The sequence below is a fragment of the Patagioenas fasciata genome, chromosome 4 (genome assembly GCF_037038585.1).
Source record: "Patagioenas fasciata isolate bPatFas1 chromosome 4, bPatFas1.hap1, whole genome shotgun sequence".
NCBI classification, from domain to species: Eukaryota; Metazoa; Chordata; class Aves; order Columbiformes; family Columbidae; genus Patagioenas; species Patagioenas fasciata.
In genome coordinates this window covers 76823122-76846845 of record NC_092523.1, presented here as the reverse complement: position 1 = coordinate 76846845, position 23724 = coordinate 76823122, and the positions used below count along the sequence as shown (strand labels likewise).

General features: G+C 41.6%; 2 protein-coding genes across 3 annotated transcripts in view; both read right to left on the bottom strand.

Moving 5' to 3' along the window:
* Window positions 1-1629: 1629 nt before the first annotated feature.
* LAMTOR3 (late endosomal/lysosomal adaptor, MAPK and MTOR activator 3) lies at window positions 1630-6886 on the bottom strand. The gene is made up of 6 exons (XM_071808243.1): window positions 6589-6886; window positions 6442-6476; window positions 5665-5723; window positions 4661-4794; window positions 3599-3662; window positions 1630-2484 (listed from the first exon to the last, which is right to left on the bottom strand). The coding sequence occupies exons 1-6, from the start codon at window positions 6595-6597 to the stop codon at window positions 2411-2413; spliced, it is 375 nt and encodes a 124-aa protein (XP_071664344.1). The 5' UTR covers window positions 6598-6886; the 3' UTR covers window positions 1630-2410.
* Window positions 6887-9503: 2617 nt separating this feature from the next.
* DNAJB14 (DnaJ heat shock protein family (Hsp40) member B14) overlaps window positions 9504-23724 on the bottom strand; it is a 28151-nt gene continuing 13930 nt past the window's right edge. For both annotated transcript variants that reach the window (XM_065836308.2, XM_071808242.1), the window contains 6 exons: window positions 23331-23476; window positions 20861-21046; window positions 20449-20543; window positions 19680-19789; window positions 12213-12385; window positions 9504-10192 (listed from right to left, as the gene is read on the bottom strand). In XM_065836308.2, the coding sequence (XP_065692380.2) occupies window positions 10068-10192; window positions 12213-12385; window positions 19680-19789; window positions 20449-20543; window positions 20861-21046; window positions 23331-23476 (835 nt within the window). In that variant the 3' untranslated portion in view covers window positions 9504-10067. The remainder of the gene's footprint in view (window positions 10193-12212; window positions 12386-19679; window positions 19790-20448; window positions 20544-20860; window positions 21047-23330; window positions 23477-23724) is intronic.

Here is a 23724-nt window from a genome sequence, read left to right as displayed (position 1 = left end):
CCTAATGTGTTCAATATTCCTGTTAAAGCTTTGTCCTCCTTTCGCCCTTAAAGAAGTGGTTTAACAAACTGGCATCTCATTTAATTACAAAGCTTTGATGAGTTTGTGCGAGAGGGAGGCAGCATAAAGGGGAGAGAGGCTATGTTCTCCAACAGCATCACTCTTCTATGAAAACGGCTTGGAAACGGAGCTCAAAGTGTAACCACAAAAGCAGCCTTCCCTTTTTCACAAGAATAGGCTGTGCTACAAACCATTAGAAGCAAGTTCAGCACATGGTGTCAGGAAATGAAGCCAGCAAAAGAAAGTGTGTTTGGCTGGTCTAGGAGACAGAGTCAGACCAAGGAGCTGAACGGAGGCTCAGCAAGAGCAGGCCTTAGCTGGAACACGAATGCGTTCTACCAGAAATACACACAGAGGCTTCTTGGGGCTGTTTCCAGCTGCTTCTGTAGTGACCAGCAACAAAACTCAACCCAGGAGCTTATTTAAAGGAATATGGGTTGACTGACAAATTTTAATCACTGAGTGTCGAGGGTTAAGATTGCGGGGTGACAATCAAACCCTGGCAGATGTATTGTTAACCTCCTCTCCCCCCCCACTTCCCCCTTTTTGCCCCTCCCTCTCCCCCCTTCCCACTCAGGACAGGGAAAGAAGGACAGAGAGAAGAGAGTTGGAAAAGTTAAAGATGTTTTACTAATGCTACTAATAAGAATAGAGAAAATAATACAAAATATACAAAACCAATCTTGTAAGTCTCAGCAACTGCAGAGCCAGCACCTAAAGTCCTGGATTAGACTCTGTAGCCAACCGGAGCTGGATTCAGTCTCTCACTAGGCCTCAGTTCGCAGGGACAACCAGCAAGGTCCTCTCCTAATGTCAGCCATGAGGAAGAAAAGGGAAAAAGGCAAAAGGGAAAAAGGCAAAAGGGACGAGATCCTCGTGATCTCCCACTTTTATATGAAGTATTCACGTGAATGGCATGTTATACACCGTTGGTCAGTCTCTCGGTCACCGGTTTCTTGTTGCCCCTCTCGCGAGATGTCCATCCGTGCTTATCAATAAGTTTGCATTCCATTGCTAGGTTTAACCAAAACATGTGTTGGGTTCTCCAGGAAAATGCAGCTAACATGAAGGCTTTAGCTGACAGGCAAATTCACTAAAAGAGAAACTTGTTTTTAACAAAACCAGGACACTGAGAGAGCTTTTGAGCCAAGAATTCCCAGTCCTTATTTTCAGCACCACCTTTTCCCCTCATCCTGCCCAGTGCTGAAGGTGGGCAAGGTGTAAGCAAGGGAGGATGATGCCCTCTTTCCCAGCCTGAGGCAGAAACCTGCCAAGAGCTCTTCCTTCTACCAGCGGTGCTTGGTTTTAGCGCTGGATGTCTACACTGGAGGCATCAGGAAGAGAATGAGGTGGGTCCAGAAAGGAACAGCGGATCGCAGTCAGCACTGACCTCTGCACCAACGCGGGACTCTGTATCCGTATCACCCAATCGAGGGACACGCTGGTCGGTTTTCAGCCTGTGAACTCCTGGATTTTGTACATTTACAAACATTAAGAGGCCTGTTCTCGCCACCGAAAAGCTGAAGTGCAGCAGAGTATTATGGTGCAACAGAAGACTGAACCAGGATCTGTCATTTAAAAATACTGTATTTTATTTATATTTATTTACTTAGGAAAACCTAAGGGTAAATGAGCTGAGAGTGTCACCAGTGATGAACCCACACAAAGACTATGAGACATGAGATCTTCACAACCATATTACGCAAAAAACCCATGAAGAAGTGAGATATTTATTGGGTGCTTTTTTTCTGGGCATCAGGAAAACCCCTAAAGCAACAGCTTTCATAGAAATAGCTTTCTTCTTAATGGAAGCAGGATGCAGCTAGCATCCAGAGTAGTAGCATTCCCTTGCCAAAGTATCACCCACATAAGAAAGCTGAGATATTTATTGATTGTACCAACACATCACTGCTTGTAAACTTGCTCTCACAATACTCCTTCAACCACATCTTTCAGAACACCATACAACTCATCTGCTTTCCGACATGTAGTAGTAGCTGGCCTGAGGATAAAGCCCACACGTGCCTGGTTCCCTGTAAAGCAAGAGATCTGTGGGTTGCTCGTTTGAGCATCATGCACATCTGGCTCAGCTGGCTGAGCTAAACTCCATGGGAGCTATTCCGGTGGTCTCTCCAGTACTGCACAATACAAGAAGCATGGCCTAAAGTAACATCCACCTACAACACACTAGTAGATCATTTCAGATTCAGTACTATGTACAATTTACTCTTACTTAGTATACTAAGGAGCTGTGGTACTTCTTCCGAGACGTGTTATTTGACTGAGGATTATTGAATCTTTCTGTCCACTGGGCTGCAGAGGGATGCTGCACTCCGGCTAGACCATCAGGTTAAGAAACTTCAACAACCTGCCTCAGTTCTTCAAACAGGGGCGTGAGCTCCTTCTCCAAACTCACAATCAGCCCTGGAAAGAGAAGAGACAACATCCCATCAAACGACATGACCGAGAAGCTTCTCTCCAAACCACACCACTCCCTCTACTTCCGAGTCACAGGCAGTGCTCTCCAAAACACAAAATCTTTCACTTGAGCTTCTCACCCTCCACGGGAGGAGCAGCTGGGGCTGTTCAGCCTGAGAACAGGAGCTGAGGGGAGACCTGATCGCTGTCTGCAACTGCCTGAAAGGAGCTTGGAGCATGGAGGGGTTGGGCTCTGCTCCCAAGTGATGGGACAAGAGGAAATGGCCTCAGGTTGTGCCAGGGGAGGTTTAGATTGGATATTAGGAAAAAATTCTTCACAGGAAGGGTTGTCGGGCATTGGAACAGGCTGCCCAGGGCAGTGGTGGAGTCACCATCCCTGGAAGAGTTTAAAAGGCTTTTAGACGAGGTTCTTAGGGACATGGGTTAGTGCTGAGTTCAGTTACAACAAGGTTGGACTCGCTGATCCTGAGGGTCTCTTCCAACCGAAATGATTCTGTGATTCTATGAATGGTGGGCAGCACCCTGAGGGAGGGTGCCTGCAGCCCCCAGCTCCAACACGAGCACAGCCCTGTAACGCAGCTCTCCACGGTGCTGCTTGCTTCCACTATCACTCTGCTGCTTCCTGCAGCTGCTGAGGCACACACAGCTGTGTGAGAATCAAATCCCTTTTGCTCCAGCTCTCATTAACCAACGCCCTCAACGAGCAAGCCCAGGTGCCCTGGTGAAGGATTTCCCCATCCCACAGAACTGAGAAGCTGCATGTTACTGCAGAACATAACTTGGAACTGACAGAAAGAGACCAAACAACTGGTTTGTACAGTACAATAACTGCTGGTGCAGTGAACACTCTCACACAGCAAAGGGTAAGGTTAAACACAGGAGAAATATATTTCTAACAGAACAACTTCAGCAAGTCACCTACAAATATCTACGAATTTTCACTCATACTTTCACTTCTCCCCTCCACAATACACTGACAAAATTCATAGCAGGAGCAAAGTTAATATTCCTTGATGTAAATTTGGGCAATTGATTTTCAATTATTTAAACACCCAGGCATTAAAACACTGCACTATTTAAAACACGCATTAACACATACCAGTATTGGCGTTGCTGCTGGCAATGAAGCTTACTACCAAAGGTAAGCGGTTGAACTGCACCACCTGCAAGGAGAGAGAACAGTGTTCAGCCAGCAGCTAACACATGTTGGATGTCAGAGCTCCAGCACACAAATTCATCCCTTCCAATCCCTAACATTCTGCGGCTCTAGGACTTCTCTGTGTGATCTACTTCATACAATTCACAGCTAAAAACATCAACAGAACTCACACCACAGTACAGGGAGCTGCACGTGGAAAGCCTGGTGTTGCCCTGTGTCCTGCGGCATCATTCACCTGTAATCACTCCAGAACACCCTGTGGAGAGCATGGTAACAAGAGAGCAGGCAGGTTTTGTTGTTTTAAAACGCTATTCTGTGTACAGCAGTACCTCTTCTTCCATTAACAGGAAACTGGAACCTTGAGCATGACAGTAAGCTGCTAACACCAAGAGAAGCAGAGCAATGTACCCAATATGTGTCAACTAACTCATTCACCCATTTGTTTTGCAAACAAACTAGATACTGTGGACTAAACAGTTGGTAAGTTTACTGTAGTCATAATAAAAAGATCTCAAGACCCCTAGAACTTGATAAGGAGAAGAAACTTAGTAGACGGTGGATTTCAGGACACAAATAACCAGTTTGTAAAAAATGTGAGTGGTATTTCAAAGCTTTCTTACCTCAAAGTCATACTAGCAGCAAGAGGAGCAATGAAGTAGGCTGCATGTGCTTATTTAAATTTAAGAGTCACTAATTATAAACAATATTGTTTGTAAGAGAACATAAATCCTTTGTAACATCCTGAAGGCCAGATGAGCAGTACCTGCTGCAAATTCCTGATTACTACCCGTGCAGAAAAAGTTCACCCTTTTCAACCAGTACATTTCTGTTTTGAGAAATGTAAGAGAAGCTTGACAAACAGTGCAAAAGTTTAGCTTGGCCATGTAAGCAATATAAGAACTAGAACAAAAATACTTAAATAGCAGCGAAGTGGAAATCCAGAAGAGTTTAAGTCACCTCTCCCTTGCTCAGAACAGCTCAGGCCACATAGAAGTTACTCACCTGGTACGTATTGTAATAGCAGATGATGCTTTTGTTTTTAGAAAGTCCTAGTTTACTGCCCTGATCTGTGGCAAGGGCAAAGGTGGACAGAAAGCCAGGTCGCAGTGCATGTTCTGGAGCATTATCATTGGCAACTGGAATAAAACAAGAAAGTATTTTTACATGATATGTCTGGCTGTATCACAGCTCCTTATCCAGCTTGGTGCTGGGGAACCATAACACATCTTAGACGCTTCCGCAACAAGTACAGGACAATCTTCAAGAGCTATACATCACTTAATATTCTGTACATGACTAGTGCTCATTTTACCAGCGTTCTCCCTAGCACACGTAAGAAATAGGCTTTTCCTTTACGATATTCAGCCTGTGCTGAGGGCACTTCGGTTCTGCGCCCCTTGCTCTTCGCACCAGCTCCAGCTTTTGAATTCATTGCTGTCACCAAGTCCCCTGAATGAAAACAGATGAGGATGTGCAAGTTCTGCTAGGTGTTTAAATACTTTGGGACATTAAAAAATAAACCTGCAGGACTTGAAACAGTAGTCTTCAGTACTCTTAAACTAGTTTACCCACAACATTAAAACATCTTAAACAAAGACTGCAGAGATAGGATAAAAATTACAATACAAAAAGGAAAAAAAAAGTATAAATGTTGGATGCAATTGCTTCTGAGTACAGACCAGCCAAGTCAACAAAACACCGATAAGCTCTCTCTAGGACTTTGTATCAGGCTGCGAGTGACCTGAAGATGCAACCAGTCCAACACTATTCACCAAGGAAAACTTGTCACCTGCAATTATTGAGGACACTGCACACACACAAATAAAAGGATAAATTCAAAGAGGTACAGAGCCAACTACTGAACTTAAAACAGAAATCTAATTGAATTCCTCAACTTCAGATATTCAGGTATTGGGCGTAACCAGAGAAGATTCTGTTGTACTTGTCCACCCTCTGCTGTTCAATCAGGATTTCGGTCGCAGGGCACAGTAAGAAGTTGAAGTTACCTTTGATAACAGGGACGCCGTCTCTGTCTGAGACCACAATAGCATGAAGACCTTCAACACTGTGAAAAGACGGAGAGACCGTTTTAAAACCAGAATAACTCATAGCAAAGATTATTTTGAACAAATAATTAAAGGCGGGGGAGGGGGGATATGGAAAAATTTGACGTGTTCACCAAACTAATATTTTACTGAAATGGACTTGGACTGTTTGGTACAGGTGGTTTCTTGGAGCAGCAGAAAAAGAAATATACAATAAGAATATAGAAAAATAGATAGAAATATAGAAGACATATACAGAAATATAGAAGAAAATAGAGAAGGAATTAAATACAGAAGAAAATATAGAGAAGAAGAAGAAAATATAGAGACTAAAATATAGAGAAGAAAATAAATATAGAGAAGAAAATAAATAAATATAGAGAAGAAAATAAATATAGAGAAGAACACACGGAACTTTCCACTTCAGAAATAACTACTAATCAAATGTAATCTCTCAAGGAAGAGCCCTTGAACGTTGTTCTCACGTAACAAGCGCCCGGTTCGCTGTATTCACACACAACCCAGTCCGTGGCTGTTTGAGGGGGTGATCCCGGACGATCAGCCGTGTCAGGAGGGATGTTTTGCTCACTCCCCATGGCGGAACTTCAGTTCTTCCCAAAGGAGCCCCTGCCAGGCTGAGCTGCCTTCACTTCCAGCTCGTTTAATCAACAAAAAGAGCCGCCCCCCCCCGCCCCCCCATAAAGAGCCCGGCAGGCCCCGCCGCCCCGCACCACTGACCTCGGCAGCTTCTTGTACAGAAACCTCTTCAGGTCCTGCGGGCAGAGACGGCGGCTCGTTACGCGTTCCCACAGCGGGCGGCTCCCCCTTCCTTCCGCCCCAGCCTCCCCACAGGCCTCCGCCCGCGCCCCAAGCCCCCGCACTTACATCGGCCATGGCTGGGGCCCTGCCGGCGCTCCGCCACCTCCGCGGGCCTGCGAGACGAGAGGGCGCCCGGTCAGCTGCCCCTCGAAGGAGGGGAACGGCGTAGTGTGGGGGGGCGCCTCCCCCCGCCTAGCCGCAGTGGTACAAGCCACCCCCACCCGCCCCGGGAAGGAAGAACGGTTGGGGCGAGACCACCGTCGTACCTGGGTGGGGGGGGGGAGTCGCTACCCAGAGCCCCCAACCTAAGCGCCCACCCGCACGGCTCCGCCGCTTCCCCTTTAAGCCTCTGTCACATGACAGCGCAGCCCGGCCGGACCGGAAGCGCTTCCCCGCCCCGCCCGGCTGGTCACTGGGCTGGTTTTAAAGCCGCTTTAAAACCCGATTTAAAACCCGATTCTGCTGAGCAGGTCACAGCGCTTTGTGTCTAAACGCCTGCTGAGCACCTGAAAGTTTTGCTTAGGCAGCATTCTGAGGGACAACCTTAGCCAATTTATTAAAATACCCTCTACCACGCACACAAAAAGATGTTTAAAAATGCGACTTTAAAACCGAAAACTATAGGTCTGATGCTCGGTGATGGATTTTACTTGTTTCCCTGCAACACTGGCTAAAAGCCGTGCAGAAGTATCTATAAGATGGCTCCTGTATTGCTAATATTAATGGGAATTTTGTCTCCAGTTTCATAATGGATAACAACATAACTACATGTATTTTATTTCTAAAAATACAGAGAAATCTGACTATTACATTTTCCAGAACAAAGAACAACTGTTTAGGGGAATCAATGACATTTCTGGAACAACCAACCTTAAACTCTGCTCTCGCCCTCTCATTTTAAGCCTTTTACAGCGTTCATTGCAAAATTATATTTAAAATGTATGGAATTTAACCTTGTCGGCGCTCCCTATTTAAAAGCATCTGCGACATTTTAGTGATTATAATGTTCAGCCTTTTCTTGCAAACTTATAGAAGAATCAGGACTGTTTATTAAAAGTCAAATTTAATCATGTTTAACATAAACATGAACTTATTTTAATGATAACTTCACCTTCTGAAGAAAGGTCATTCGAGAAGATTCAAGTGCTCCAACCTCTTCAATTAGCATCTTCCTCACAAGAAAATTTGCACTGGACTTCCCAGATTCTTTCAATGAAACCAGGGGAAACAATGACATTTTTGAAGAAAAAAACCTTCAGACTATCCCAAGTATCAATCCCAAGGAAAGAAAAACCCACGTGGAACATTAAAGCAATGTTTTCAGGCCATATTTGGAGCAGGTTAATCTTTATACTACAGGAAATAATAGTGTTCTGCATCTCACTTTTAAACTCCTGGGATGTCTGTGTTGCCATAGGATGCAGCTATAACTGCGTTATTTGTTTGTAAAGATCCTGACGGCAGTTGAACCAACATAACACAGCTCCATTATACATTATACATCCTTTTTCTTCTTAACTAAAAGATCGCCTGCAAGCTCAGACTCATTTCTGAATGAGAAGGTCTAAGTACTTGTGAAAGCCTTTGGAATAATTTTCTCCTATTAAGAAGACACAGGAGTACCAACACGTACTTTGATAGTTTGCTTTCATTAGTATAATTACAATACATTCTGGACAGTTACAAAATCCAGGGAATCACGTTTTCTCCATAAATTTCTATTGCAAACTTCAAACAATTGGGTGCCTTTCCATCACTACTTCACATTTTTCCTGTCATCTTCGTAAGGACACCCAGTACAGCAACCTGTTTTGTTTTGTTTCAGCAGCTTTTAGCTCTGCATCATTCACCAGGCTTTGATGTCCACCCTGAACGCTGGTTGAGCCGCTCGACTCTCGTGTCGCGCCAGTTCAATCGAGGACAGTTCAGAAAAGGTATGAATGCAAAATGATTTCTGGGTCACTTAAAGCATTTAGTGCATTTCTAAAGTCAAACCCTGCTCTAAATTAGAAGCAGTCCCAATGAAGTCAGTCAAGTACTTAAAATTTCAATTCAGGAGGAAAATCTGGCTTCACATAAACCAATAGTTTTGTTCAAAGACAGCAGTTTTCTCAAGCAAAAAAAATACCGCTCTTATTACGAGCCGCCCAGCATTTTCAAACACAAGAAACATTGTCCTGTTAAAATGTAAAAACATCAGCTACTGAACCTCAAAACATTTGTAACCCACTTCTGATTGAGTACATTGTACTCAGCCGCTTCACAACACCTCTGCAGCAGCAGGTGTGCCTACGTACCGGTTACGTGACCTCGCAGGTGCGTTTGCTCCTTCCTCGGAGATCAGTGCAGCAAAGTTCTGGTCCAGAGAAGCGCACACCCCCCAGCGCCGGACTATGATACCGGAGGAGCGCACTGCGAACTAGCGAAGCATTTAAACAGTTGGCAAAAAGGCACATAGTCCTTAGCAATATCTCCCTGTTCCGCTTATGGTGCCCATTGATTGGGACTTAGCTTGAAATAAGAAAATAGTATGAAAATGGAAGCCTCTTAGGAAAAAAATTAGGTTGCCTTTTCTTTGTTGAGCTTTAGGATTTTACTATTGCATGTTTTCCTTTACCTTTCCAGCGAAATTAAGGAAGCTATGGATGCATGTCAGCCATATGTATGGATTTACTACTACTGGAATACCAAACGGTAGAGCTGCTGTAAACTGTTGAAAGTACTAAAAGCAACGCATATAATGGTCTGTACAGTCAGCCATACGTATGGACTTACTACCACTGGAATACCAAACGGTAGAGCTGCTGTAAACTGTTGAAAGTACTAAAAGCAATGCGTATAATGGTCTGTACAGCGTGTGCAAATATTTACTTTGAAAAGAGATCAGTGTAGTTCTTAGTCTTCTCAGCATTGCTTAGAAACGCTAAAAACTACAACAGCGAACTGCTACTCTACACCAGATCAATAGACCCAAACAGATATTTAGGAATATATGCCGTTATATTTAAAAATACCAAATTCCTCTAAGCTGGTAAACCTAGAAGATTTTACATAGAGATAAAATATTAAAAATTCTTATTCCAACTCCACACACTTGACATCTGAATAGGAGTGATGTAATCATACTATTTATTCCATCAGTGAGACAAAATGTTGTATGGAACTAAATTTCTGAGATTTTAAATAGAAAGTAATTTAACTCATATATACACAGTGTTCTTTCCACAGATATTTACATGGCAAATATGTTAGAGGAGAACCACTATGACTAAGTCTCTACAAGTATAGCATCCTTTCTGGGCTATTCTCTCTGCTGAAAGAATTCACAGAAGCTTTGAAGTAAAATCTAGACAATTAAAGTTACCTATATTTCACAGTAGGTAAAGAAGCCATTAAATGATATTTCAGCATAAGGTTTCTGGAAACAGCTACACAGTAGAGTTTTACATCCACCCCTCTTCTCCAGCATTCATGGTGAAACTAAATCTCTTCTTAATTTACAAGAGATAAGGGCATATGTAAAGATGTATGTCTATAATTGTAGTTCATCCTCCTCGATAGAGGCTGGTCAGCCGTTCTAGTTCTTTGCAGTTGTCCATGGCCATGGAGTCTGCTTTCTTTCGGAGACGGTCATCCCGATACACTTTTGCTGCATAAAGTAAATCTGATTCTTTAACGAACAAAAGAGAAGAGAGATTTTTCAGGTTAGAAACGCCATACTCCGCACATGATACATTCCTGCTCAGAGCTGTCTCTGATTTAAAAAAACCCAACCAAACAAAAAAACTCATGCCAGACCCCATTAAACAATACAAACATAGGCCACGCTCAGTGATTGTGCGTGTTATTGACGGCTCCAGCATCTTGTTTGTGCCCAAAAATCCACTCTGAATATTAAGCCCATTACTTCGACTCATGCTGCTTCAGACGGCCGCTGCTCAGAGGCATTAATGAAAGACCTCTCTGTGTTATACTGGAGCTCAACAGCTTGACGTTGCTGAACGTTTTAATTTTGTGAAATATTTGTCAGCCCTTCAGCTCAGAATGGATTAGCGAGGCATGCTTAAATGTCAATCAGCGCTGGAAAGATTGTGAGTGTCAAGGAGATCAAACACACAACAGGTATTTTGAATCCTTAAACCTGCAAAATCAGCTGTTTCTATAAATAGAGAAAAATCTATTAGGGGCCGCTTTCTCAAAATCAATTTGGGTAGTTTTCACAACCTGAGAAATTGCAAATAGCAAACAACACGGCAGTCACCACCTTTGGGTTATTCTTTTGCTTTATATCGGGGTGACATGTTTCTCTAGTAATCACATTTTTCCCACTAAACATGTACATATGGAATCGTGGGCCTCTTTGCGTTGTCCAGGACTCCGATCAGGCTTAAAGTGGTTGTATCAGGAATAAATGCTGAAAAATGGGAAGGGTGTTCTTTCTCCTCTTTTCATCCCCAGATAGAAATTACTTATCAACTAAAAATTTTCAAAGGTATTTACACAGTAAATATGTTACAGGAGACACAAACATGTCATGTCAGTAAATCTAAGTGTAACAAATTGCTCAAAAAAAGCAAAATATCCTTCCAGATCTACACTTTGCTGAAAAAATGTATAAAGAATATGTGCTTTTTTATTGTGCTGGATTATATCTTGTCTTTCATTTTTTGTTAACAAGCACAATCATTTTTGTAAACTGTTTTATTATAAGATTACTAATGATTCATCTTGTAGCTGAAAAATTAGGTATTGATTTCATTAATAGTAGCAATAAATATTCAAACTTTTCAAGATGGAAGAACAACCTGGCTGGAAAAATACAAGTTTCTGTATATTTGCTTATGAATTTTACCCAAAAATTCTCTGATGGTTTTGCTCTATTTGAAAAATCTGGGGAAAATTGTCCTGATCAAACGTAGTACTCTTGGCACTCATCTCAAAGTTGTCTCCCAATGTACTGGGTGTTTCTCTTGTGTACGTGTGACCCAGCGGCACAGGTTTCTGCCCACAGTTCTTTCCTGACGCTATTCAGCACTCTCGTGCTTTCACACTGAATTTTAGGCTTCTGAGAGAAAATAGCTCCTTGTATAATATTAAATTAAACAGATGGTAAACTAAAAAAAAACCCAACAAACCTGTTTCTGAGGTCTGATAGAGCCAAAGTACCAAGCCCGGGAAGAACAATGACTCAGCATTAGCAAAAGATTAAGCACTGATTTACAGCTTATGCAGTTTTACAGCACATGCTTTGGAAAAGCGGCATTTGTATGTACGGTGGTCCAAGGCAGATTAGTTTTTTCCTTCTCCAGAAACACCTATGTAAGCTTTTTATTTATCTACATAAAAGCACTTAGAGAAATGAAGTATTGCCATGAGAAAATAATGTAGAAGATATTAGAATTCATAGCTTTCATCCTTAACTTAGAGCAATTTCTTTCTCATTAGCAATTCACTGTAGTGTTCAAGTTTCTGAGAAGCGGGTTAAAATTGCTGATGATTTGCAGATGGTTTTTAGGTCACCGAGTAAAACACAGAAATTAAGTGACACTGGGGACACTTTTAGAAGTGAGAAACAGCAGGAAACCCTACACTTGCTTTCTTATTCGGATATTTGAATAATACAAGCACTTCATTCTTTCCTGAATGAAGAATGCGTGCGTGCATGAAATTACACGTATTACCAAACTTACTTTGTTGCCTCTCCTTCCAACAATTATTACGAATGTTGGACACGTAATCCTCTTCCACACTCTTTTCCACTTTCTGTAATGAGGCTCCTTTGTATTCATTTCTAAAGTCCTTGTTGACATAATAAACGACGTGCAAGTTTTCTGTCTGCATTTTTATGGTCTGCCCTGTACTTCTGCAAAAAACAGGGAGGGGGAAAAGAGTGACTAAATATTTATTTGATTTTATTTTTGCACTACAAATACACTTTTAAAAAAACATTGCTATTCCAGAAGAACAGCACATCACTGAATTTGCCATTTCAAGGCAAGTAATGCAATGAATGGCTATATAATCTGGCAGAGAATAGAATTACTACATTTACCTAAACGTTCAACTACTGCTGCTTAAACCTTTGATCTTGCAAAAAAACAACGAAAACCAAAAGACCAAATCAACACTTCAGTAAAACACTTGACTTGTTTCATACCTCTTTAGTTAAATATAAGCTTTGTTAATAGAAAATTACATTCAAACTCAACAGAAGGAACAAAGAGGTCACTATTCTGTAGCAACCCAATACTGGCATCTCCATTCTAAAGTGTTGTCTACCAGCCCTGACAAATCCATTTTCCTGCTGGCATTCTGTGGATTGAATATCAAAGATATTCAAACATGTTGGCAGAGAAGCGTTTATAAGCATCGTTACAGCTTAGTTGCAGGAGGGAAAGACACCACACTGGAAATAAAGAGCTCTGAAAAATAAGAGAGGAGAAAAACCTTTCTGTTGTGGGGCTGAGAGCTCTGTAAGGAACTAAGGCCTTTTAAAGCAGTTGTGGTGAGTTGGTTAAGCCTACTTGCATGCTTGATTAAAGTTCTGTATTTCTCTCGAGAAAATAAGGTTTATATATCCTACTGTACAAACCAGGTGAGTTTCACTAGTAGAATTCCGTGCTGAAAAATGAAGATAAACTATTTTACCATCACCTGGAAAGAAGCAAAGAACAGACAATTTCCCCAGCCCTCATCTAGTTCAAAACTTACATAAGGATGAGTGTGGAGAGTCTCTGGCTGTGTGCTGTGAACAAGCCAGGGCTTGATGCGGCTGTGCTACACGGAAGGATTTCCCTGAGACACCAGAGACAAAAGGAAAGTAAACAGAAGCTGCTCTGCCCTCGACCCAGGCTGCAGGAGGGGCGTTGCCGCTGCGCATGAACAGTCTGTGAACAGTGCCCTGCAGCCAATCACCATAGTGGGGGGGATGAGTGACTGTGAGTGTAACCAATTGTAGCCTGCACTTGCCGCATGGCCTTTTGGTATAGAGTATATAAGGCTTGGAAAAAACGTGGTCTCGGGGACATTGATATTCAGTGTTGTTTAAGAGTTCATTAAAGAGTACGGATGGTAAATTCACATTGAATTAGACTCCTTACTCTCGCCCGGCCCGCCCGTTCGATCAAAGAGCTTATGCCGGCGTCTGGATTCGTCGAATTTACTACCACTACAATTGGTAGCAGAGGATGGATCGTTAGCAAAGCATAACGCTCCGGATCGACATTACTGCGGTGAGCAGCGTTCATAAAAACGGAGCCAAGCCGGGGTGTGGGATAGTGTGCTTAGTCCGATATCAAAACACCTGTCGAGCTGGCCACTCGCATCCTACGTTAAGATCGTGCTGATAAGATAATGGATATTGAAACAGCCGCGGCACTGCTGACGACTATTCTCTCTAAGAGAGGTATTGAATCGTCACAGGAAAAGCTAATCACATTGATTTTTTTAGCTCAGAAGTGGGGACACTTTCGAAAAGTTCCACTTTTGTTTTCCCCAACGGAATGGAGATCAGTGGCGGACACTATGTGGGACAAAACTATCAGAGGGGAAGAAGAGAAAGAAATTAAAGCTGTGAGAGAATTGTGGAAAACCGTATTAGAATCATTAGAAATTATGAAATCGGAACAACGTGCCGCCCTAAGAGCCGCGGAGGCGCTTGTCCCAGAACAAACCTGGACTGATAAAACTTGTCCAAAAGAAAAGAGGGGCCTGTGGGCTACTCTGTGGGGTCTGCCTGCCGTTCGGGGTGGTCGCGGGGTCCCGGCTCAGCCAATACTTTCAATCCGATCTGCAACGCGGATTAGAAACTTTGCAGCTCGTAAACAAAGGACCGGAAGTTTCCCCCTCCGAGTCTCTGGGGCAATGTGCCAAGAAGGCGGATGTGGGAGGCCCTGAGTGCCGCCTTCCTCCTACCGCTCCGCCTCTGGCCTGCCCCGAGCCGGACGCCCCACCTCCCTCCGAGAAAAGCGTGGGGACCGGGCCCGGACCGGCCGGACCGCCGCCGCCAGGGCCGGGGCCGCCTCAAACTTTGCCTCCGCAAGCACCCGCGGAAGTTTTTTGTGAGCCTCCTCCTACATCATTGGGCTCACCCCAAGCAGTAGAGCAGTTACTGCAAGTCATTACCAACAAGCTTGAACAACTTAAGAGTGTCAAATGTAGAGAAAAATAAGGAACAAATTGAGTTTCAAAAACCAGCTTGCCCTTCACAAACAATGCAATCAAAGGTGCCTATAGATTCTACTGACCAGCCGCAGCCCCGACGTGGCAGATGGTCAGGGGTCATCAAAGATGCCATCCTAGAAGGTGATTGGTCTCCAGCAAAATTAGCCCTACCGGTAATTCAAAATATGAACACTCAGACAGCGGTATGGGAACCACATGACTGGAAAATTTTGCAACAAGCAAAACAAATAATCACAAACTATGGTATACGTTCAGCAGCTACCGGACACAAAGAACATCTCCGAACCTGTATCACAATCAGCGACCAACCGTGAACCAGGCTTCTTTCACCTCAACAAGCCAAGCACCGCAGGAAGCCTCGGAGTTGATGTGGAGACAGCAGTAGATATAACATTGACCAATACTGCAATTCATAGAATACCAACTAATGCTAAAGGACCTTTATTTCGACAAGATAGTCTCATTGGAGGCCTATTGATTGGCCGTTCTTCTGCTAGTATCAAAGGTCTTATAGTAATACCAGGTATAATTGATGCAGATTTCACAGGAACTGTTCAAATCCTGGCCTACACTCTGCATCCGCCAATTTTTATTCCTTCTGGGAGTAGAATAGCTCAGGTAGTAGCACTGGAAAACTGCCTACCAATGCTTCCAGGAGTCCCTCCAGCATCCTCAACAGAAAGGCGTGATAAAGGATTTGGATCGACAGGTCCTGCAGTTTGCTTCACCTCATCAATGACTCAGCGTCCCATGTTACGTGTGCAACTATTTCAGTCTGATTCTACTGTTGTTGTAGATGTAAATGCAATGCTTGATACTGGAGCTGATGTCTCCATCATTAGTCAATTCAAATGGCCACGAAATTGGAAACTTCAAAAATCAATCTCTTCCACTGTAGCTGGAGTAGGGGGTCAAACTACTCCAAATATAAGTGTTGATCCCATTTCGATTAGTTTCCCTGAAGGTCAATGTGTTACCCTTAGGGTGTATGTAATGGAATTGCCAAGCAGCCTTGAGGCGCTTATTGGCCGTGATGTCTTGGGGCAACTTGGTGCCGTGTTAACTACTTCACCTTTTCCTTAGTGGTCACTGGAAAGCAGTTGCCCAACCCTCCATTGACCTGGTTAACAGATAGCCCAGTTTGGGTTGACCAGTGGCCATTAACAGAAGAGTGACTGCAAAAGGCACGTGAATTAGTAGAAGAGCAATTAGTTGCAGGCCATATCAAGCTTTCTACTAGTCCATGGAATACCCCAATTTTTGTAATACCAAAAAAGAGTGGAAAGTGGCGATTATTACATGACTTGCGAAAGGTAAATGATCAAATGCAAGCCATGGGTGCTTTACAGCCTGGATTACCATCACCTGTAATGTTACCAGAAAATTGGCATATTCTAATTATAGATTTAAAGGATTGTTTCTTTACCATTCCTTTACATGAGCAAGATACACAGCGTTTTGCATTTACACTGCCTTCAGTAAACAAAGCGGAACCAGCTAAAAGGTATGAGTGGGTAGTGCTACCGCAAGGTATGAAAAATTCTCCTACACTGTGCCAAATGTATGTTGCATGGGCACTTCAACCTATTCGTGCATCATGGAAACAAACAATTATTTATCATTATATGGATGATATTCTGTTCTGTCAACAAGCTGAGTTCACAGAAAGTTCCATAGTCCAAATTACAATCAAACTCAAAGAAAAGGGGTTGGTCATAGCTCCAGAGAAAGTTCAAAAGTCTGCACCTTGGAAATACCTTGGTTGGTCCATTTGTGATGCACAGATTCGTCCACAAAAAATTGAATTACATACTGATTTACAGACATTAAATGATGTCCAAAAATTATTAGGGGACATACAATGGATTAGAAATTGCGTAGGCATTACTAACAATGATATAGCACCTCTTACTTCACTTCTAAAAGGAGGTGATCCAGCTAAGAAAATAAGCTTAGAGTCCGTGCATCTCAAATGTCTTTCTGATATTATACAAAAAGTACAGACAAATTGGTCTAGCCGAAGACTTTCTGATCGACCAATTTCCCTCCTTATTAGCACTCTAGAACATCCGTGTGCAATCATCTGCCAGTGGCAAAACAAAAACGGGGAATTCCCCATAGATGTTGCTACAGATTCTTCCTTTTGTGCCACTGTCAGATTGAAAACAGAAAATGATTTGCAATTATTAGAGTGGATTTTTCTTAGTGTCCAACCAAAATTCAGTATTCAAACGAGACCAGAAGCAATTGGAGAATTGATTCGAAAAGGAAGATCTCGAATACTAGAAATTAGCGGTCAGGAACCAGATGACATCAGTATTCCGATAAATTGAGCCGATTTAGAATGGTGGCTGAGACATTCGATGCCTATACAGAATGCATTATTAGGATTTATAGGCAAGGTACATTCACGACAACCAAAAGGTAAACTATGGCAATTCCTTAGAACAAATCAGTGGTTAGAGAGAAGCAAAGTAAAAGCAAAACCTGTTGAAGGCCTTACAGTATATACAGATGCAGGAAAACAAAGACACCAGGCAGCATGTGTCTGGCAAGAGAATAGTCAATGGAAACAGCATTTAATTGAAGGTTCAAAAGAGGATTCATTGCAGACTTTAGAGCTCACAGCAGTAATATGGGCCTTAAATAATTGGCTGAAATTTGCTTTAAATGTTGTCACAGATTCTTTGTATGTAGCAGGTGTAATACCCAGAATGGAAAATGCCCTGTTAAGACAATCGAATAATCCTCGATTAGGAAAATTGTTTGTACAATTGAGAGCTATTTTAAATCAAAGAAAAGAACCCTGTTGTGTGATTCACATCCGCAGTCATCAATGGAATCTTGGTCTAGGTGAAGGAAATCAAATTGCAGATAGTTTAGTAAGTTCAGTACAGCACATGCCTCCAACAGATAAATTCCAACAAGCGAGACAAAGTCATGAGAGCTTTCATCAGAATGCCAGAGGTCTCCAAAGACAATTCGATTTAACTTTAAATGAAGCAAGAAGTATTGTACAGGCATGTCCTCAGTGTGGAAGCCAGATGTTAGGTATAGGAATCGGTGTCAATCCTCGAGGTTTAAAAGCCTTAGAAGTATGGCAAATGGATGTGACACATGTGCCAGAATTTGGAAGACTTAAATATGTGCATGTCACAATTGATACTTTTTCAAAAATGATATGGGCTACTGCTTTACCAGGAGAAAAAGCACTACATGTATGTAAACATCTCACAGCTTGTTTTGCTGTAATGGGTGTCCCAGAAAAGATTAAGACAGACAATGGCCCTGCCTATGTTAGCCAGAAAGTTAGAACTTTTCTAATGAAATGGGGAGTGAAACACGTTACAGGTATACCTCATTCCCCAACAGGCCAAGGAATCATCGAGAGAGCACATCAAATGATTAAAGGGTATTTGAGCAAACAGAAGCAGGAAGAGTTAGATTGTCAACAGCGTTTAGCAAAGGTGTTGTTTACCTTGAATTATTTATGTCTAACTGGAGATCATGAGGAGCCTCCTGTGATCATTCATCATTATCAGATCAGACTAGGAAGGAAAAACACTTTACCGGAATTCATGGTGAGATATCGTGATCCCACCACTGGATTGTGGAAGGGACCAGTACCTGTTATTTTTAATGGTAGAGGGTATATTGTGTCTCTCCACAGATCAAGGTCCATTGTGGGTTCCAAGCCGAGCAGTAAAGCCGGAGTTGAAACAAACTCAACCAAGTCAACTCCCTGCAGCAGAACCTTCGGAGGTCACAGAGTGAGGTGTAACCTTTGCATTGATTTAGCTGTGACATGTATGCGTACTATAGTTATATAAGTAGATCTTTAAACACCACTACCTCTTGAGTAAGTTTATCAACACCCAGCACGTCGTTTGTTATAAGTTGAGTATCTTTAAACCAAAGTTCTTGGAATTTGTTTAATCAATCCATTGCGATATTTAAACGGCAATGGAATACCTCAGGTTTATTGCAAAGTGCACTGTTTACGTTGATTGTTGTTGTTATTTATATGTTATGTATAAGTTGTTTTTTATCACATATCAAAAAAGGATTAGAACACACAGCTAATCAATCCTGGCTTGTCCAAAAAGAAAAAAAAAAAGGAGGAATTGTGGAGAGTCTCTGGCTGTGTGCTGTGAACAAGCCAGGGCTTGATGCGGCTGTGCTACATGGAAGGATTTCCCTGAGACACCAGAGACAAAAGGAAAGTAAACAGAAGCTGCTCTGCCCTCGACCCAGGCTGCAGGAGGGGCGTTGCCGCTGCGCATGAACAGTCTGTGAACAGTGCCCTGCAGCCAATCACCATAGTGGGGGGGATGAGTGACTGTGAGTGTAACCAATTGTAGCCTGCACTTGCCGCATGGCCTTTTGGTATAGAGTATATAAGGCTTGGAAAAAACGTGGTCTCGGGGACATTGATATTCAGTGTTGTTTAAGAGTTCATTAAAGAGTACGGATGGTAAATTCACATTGAATTAGACTCCTTACTCTCGCCCGGCCCGCCCGTTCGATCAAAGAGCTTATGCCGGCGTCTGGATTCGTCGAATTTACTACCACTACAGATGAGAAAGCTGCTTTCAAATACTTCACTTGCTACAAGCACAGATGACTCCTAAAAGAATAACGAGCCTTAGCAGGTTTGAGGATTTTATTAAATCTGCTGGAGATGCCAATGCCTTTACGTTGCATGGACCCACTGCCTTGTATTAGAAGACCCCCCGAACTCCAGGTATCGCTGACCTCTTTTCTCCGCAACATTCTCACAGGATGCTCTTAGTACATAACTCTGAAGTTTTGTTATGCTTCATTTCTGCTTCATCTATACCTTTGCTCACTTCCCTCACTGTGGGAAATCAAGGACCAACTAACGGAAGCCTCTCTAAACGCTTCTAAGCGGGAGAGGGTGATTCCAATATCCCACCTCGTGTTTGAAGCTGATGTAATTAAGCATTACTTACGATCTTGGGTATAAGGCATAAGGAGGGTTCGATACCATCAGCTGGCTCAACAAGGAGACGAGGATCAACACAATAATAGGCATCAGCTGAATGAACATAGAGAAGCCTCCCTAAGGAACAAAATAGATTCAGGTATTTCATAAAGAGCATCGGTAAACAGGTAAATTTGACAAGATTTAATGCTTAGCATGACTTTCTGCCTTAAGTGTCAAAAGCTGCTGGGAAAACTAAAACCACAAAGCTGCCAACGCTGTGATGTTATCTTAACTTTCCAATGCATACACAATATTCACAGAGTGCTCGGACTGCAGGAGTTGACAGGTTGGCACGTACCACAATCAAATTAACAGCTGGATTCAGTTACATTGTATGCCGTGATTTGGCCTCGTCTATGCAGTGATACGTAATTATGCACAACTATATATAATTCATATATATGAATACTGAGCCTTAAGTACAATTTATTCCTCGGCCTAAATGATTTTTAAACGCATACAAGGATTAGTGACAAGAACCAGTTGTCTATTTAGGCTAATACTACCAGTCACTAGTAAGCTAGTGATATACAACAATAGATTTACAAACCCAGGCTATTACAGTTTCGAATTTGTGTGTCTATTTACCATCAGTAAGACCTGCCAAAGTTTAAAAATACGTAACTGGCACGTACAAATCCTCCTCTACAGCACAGAGCACAATCACATCACTGAAAGCCACTACCAGCAAATTTCACAATCCACAGTTTAAAGACAATGGTGCTTAAACATACATCACCCCTCTCTTCTTCCCGCTCATGCCCGCTCTGATGGTGCTGATTAGGGTGACTGTAGCCAGCACGACCGTTAGAAAATGAATGTACACTACCTAAGGAAAGAAATATCCACATTTAAGTAACGTAAAAAATATAAAGTAACTCAACTTTAAGATATCTTACAATTTCAAAGTTGTTTAAAAGAAATATTTAAGCACCAAGACAACTGGTTTGTTATTTCACGTACTGCAGAATCACCCCTCAAAGAACTGAGTTCACATTTTTGGGGTTTAGCAACACTTGGGGCAAAATAAACTGTGATGCAGCCTGACAAGTTGGGGCCCAAGGCGGGTTGGAGTAATTTTACTGTTTTATAATGTCACAAACTCTGATGTCGCTCTGTGCAGTATCCCGATGGTTATACCAATACCTGTTGGAAAGGCCCCTCCAAAAAACATGTTGAATAGATCCTCTGGAGTGATATCTGCCTCACAGCCTCTGTGGAAGTTGAATCTGCCATTGCTTGGGTGGCTGCAGGTCTGCTCTTCGCTGCCCGTCAGGTCGTACTGCTTTCGCTTTTCCGGGTTACTCAACACAGCATACGCGTGTCCGATCTCTGGAGCAAGGGATAAAATACAACTCCCATAAATGAACAGTATTAATGGTATGAATTCCAGTATGAAAATTGCAATTTCAAAGTCAAGAATAGGCAGCAAATTGTGTCCTTTACTGTTACATTACAGTAGTAACACTTGCTCTAGCAGCCTAGCTTAAAGACATCGTAAGACTCGGTAGGTTTTCTCTGGTTTCATTTACTAAGTGGTGACTTCAAATACATCAGCTTTATTGTCTAAAAGAGTGTGAACAATCCTCACTCAGTCAGTTCTTCATTAAACCCGTCCAGGTTTCCTTTTCTTCTCTCTCCTCCAGGCCCCTCCAACAAAAAGCTGCTTTAGCAGCCAACGCAAGGCACAGGGATCGTGTTTTTCAGTGTTGAAAAGCCATCAGTCATCAAAACTTTGTGAAAGGTGCAACAGTATAAGCTCAACACAGGCAGATTAGGCTATGACTTCGCATAATTAATGTTTTCAACATTATCCAATCTAAGAAAAAAACGTCAAGCCTTAGCTTTGTGCCTTTTAAAATGCTCTTAGAAATAATCATTAGTGATTTGAGTGGAGAAGAGAACCGAAAGAAATGAAGCCTGGTAATATGCACTGAGAGCATGATGTACACTACTGACACCAAATATTGCTAAAAAACCCTCTGTTACTCAGCACAAGGATAAAATTGATAGTAAAAACTGACATTTTTCCCAACAATTAAGAATTTAGAGAGACATAAATCAGGTGAATGCACATAAAGTGAAGACACCACACTGGTACGGTACGGTCAGCAATCTTTTTTGACTAGTTGCTTTGGATTATGTGATGCCAACTCACAACAGATTTGATTCAAACATAATTTTCTTTCTTTAAAGAAATTTTTCATTAAATAAAGTTTTGCACAACTTTTAAATCTAAAATATAACCTCTGGGAGACAATACAACAGAAGAGTCCAAGGTAGCTTGAGATCTAAGTAAGTACCTTGCCTAACATCAAACTCCATTCTGTCTTCTAATGGGACCTTTCCTTAAAATAAAAGATTGTTATGAAATACTTATTATGAACCTCCTTTTCTCAGCTGGATGTTAGAAACTCATAGGACACATTTAAAGGGAAACTAGATCATAAAAATTCAATAATTTCAAGGCAAGAAAAATGCAGGAGTTCATTAATTTTTAGCCAACAAGATTCCCCTCCAATATGTTCCTTTTGTTTACTCATCTGGCCAAGAGCCAGATAATGAAATTAAGCTGAAGAAATCAAACTTGTACAAAGTGCTTGTGTTAAATAAAACATTAAATAATGAGAAATTGATTTCTTACACGTTAAAGATTATTTAAAATGCTATTAACAAAGAAGAATTATTCATAGCACTGGAGACAATTTTGTAAGAATAATCTCTTTTTTAGATAAAGCCATCACATAGCTGTATTAAAACAATCATTAGCAATCAACTTTCCTGCTGTGTTCTATCTACTTTTCATCTGGAATTAGTAATATATTATTACAATTACGCCTTAAAATCTGCATCAACAGACTTGCTCAGGACTTCTTTTTTTTCCCCTTTTCCCCTTATGCAATTTAAGAGTTTTGTCTGATTTATCGATGCATGAACACTTCTTTATGCATGATCGTTTCTTGCAGATTCACATCTTAATTCATCTGTATCTGAGAAAAAGGGGCAATTTTCTTTAAAAAGCTTTTCCTCAACAATTCTCCTTGTGCAGGGCTAAGCTGAGCAGCCTTAGATCAGGTCAAATTAGGCTGTAAATTTTACCTAAGAAACGGTCAAAGGCAACTAATTAATAAGGCCAGGTTTGAAACCAAATGGTTTTGTATGGAAAAAGTATTAAAGCCACATACATACAAGGAATTATAAGGAAAAGGTAACGTAGCGTGGCACATAATTCAGTAAAAACTGTGTTTTGCTATCAAGTATTACTCTGGTTTTCTCAAGCTCAAGATAGTAAGATTCAATTTGCTACATTAAGTCAACAACAGTAATAAAGTGCAATTGGGTTTCACAGATCAAGTATTTGCCCCCCGTACCTGAAAATTACAGTCGGTCCTCTCAAACTGAACCCTACTGCAAAACCCCTCATTATTTATCTATACCTCTAGGTATATGTTAAGATAATAAAGGTCAAATATTCTATTGGATAAAAATGTCAGTTTAATATTAGCAACAAAGCACCACGTTTTTGTAAAAAGACAAGTGATCAACGCAGATGAATTTCTTTTAATCTGACAAAGTTTAACCATAAAATAAATTGTAAGTAAAACTAGTATTTTACTTTTAAAAGCCTCTGTTGCTCCGGGTGCGTGGTTTTTGTCTGGGTGGAATTTCAAAGCAAGTTTTCTATAGGCCTTCTTGAGGTCTTCTTCACCTGCATCCTTTGACACCCCAAGGACTTCGTAAAAGTTTTTACATTTCTTTATACTGCAAAAGAAAATGAAGCAAAATATTGTCAACAAGAAGATGTAAAAGTATGTTAGAACACAGCTGCGGATGAGGCAACACATCGTGCTGATGCAATACATCTCTTGCTTTCAATCTAAAATATATCTAAATTGCACTCTAGAAACAAAGAATGCAATTTTTCATAATAAACTCGCTATTAAGCACAATAAACTATTGCACTCAAAATCAGTTACTATATACATTTATTATATTTCTTCTACAGTTAG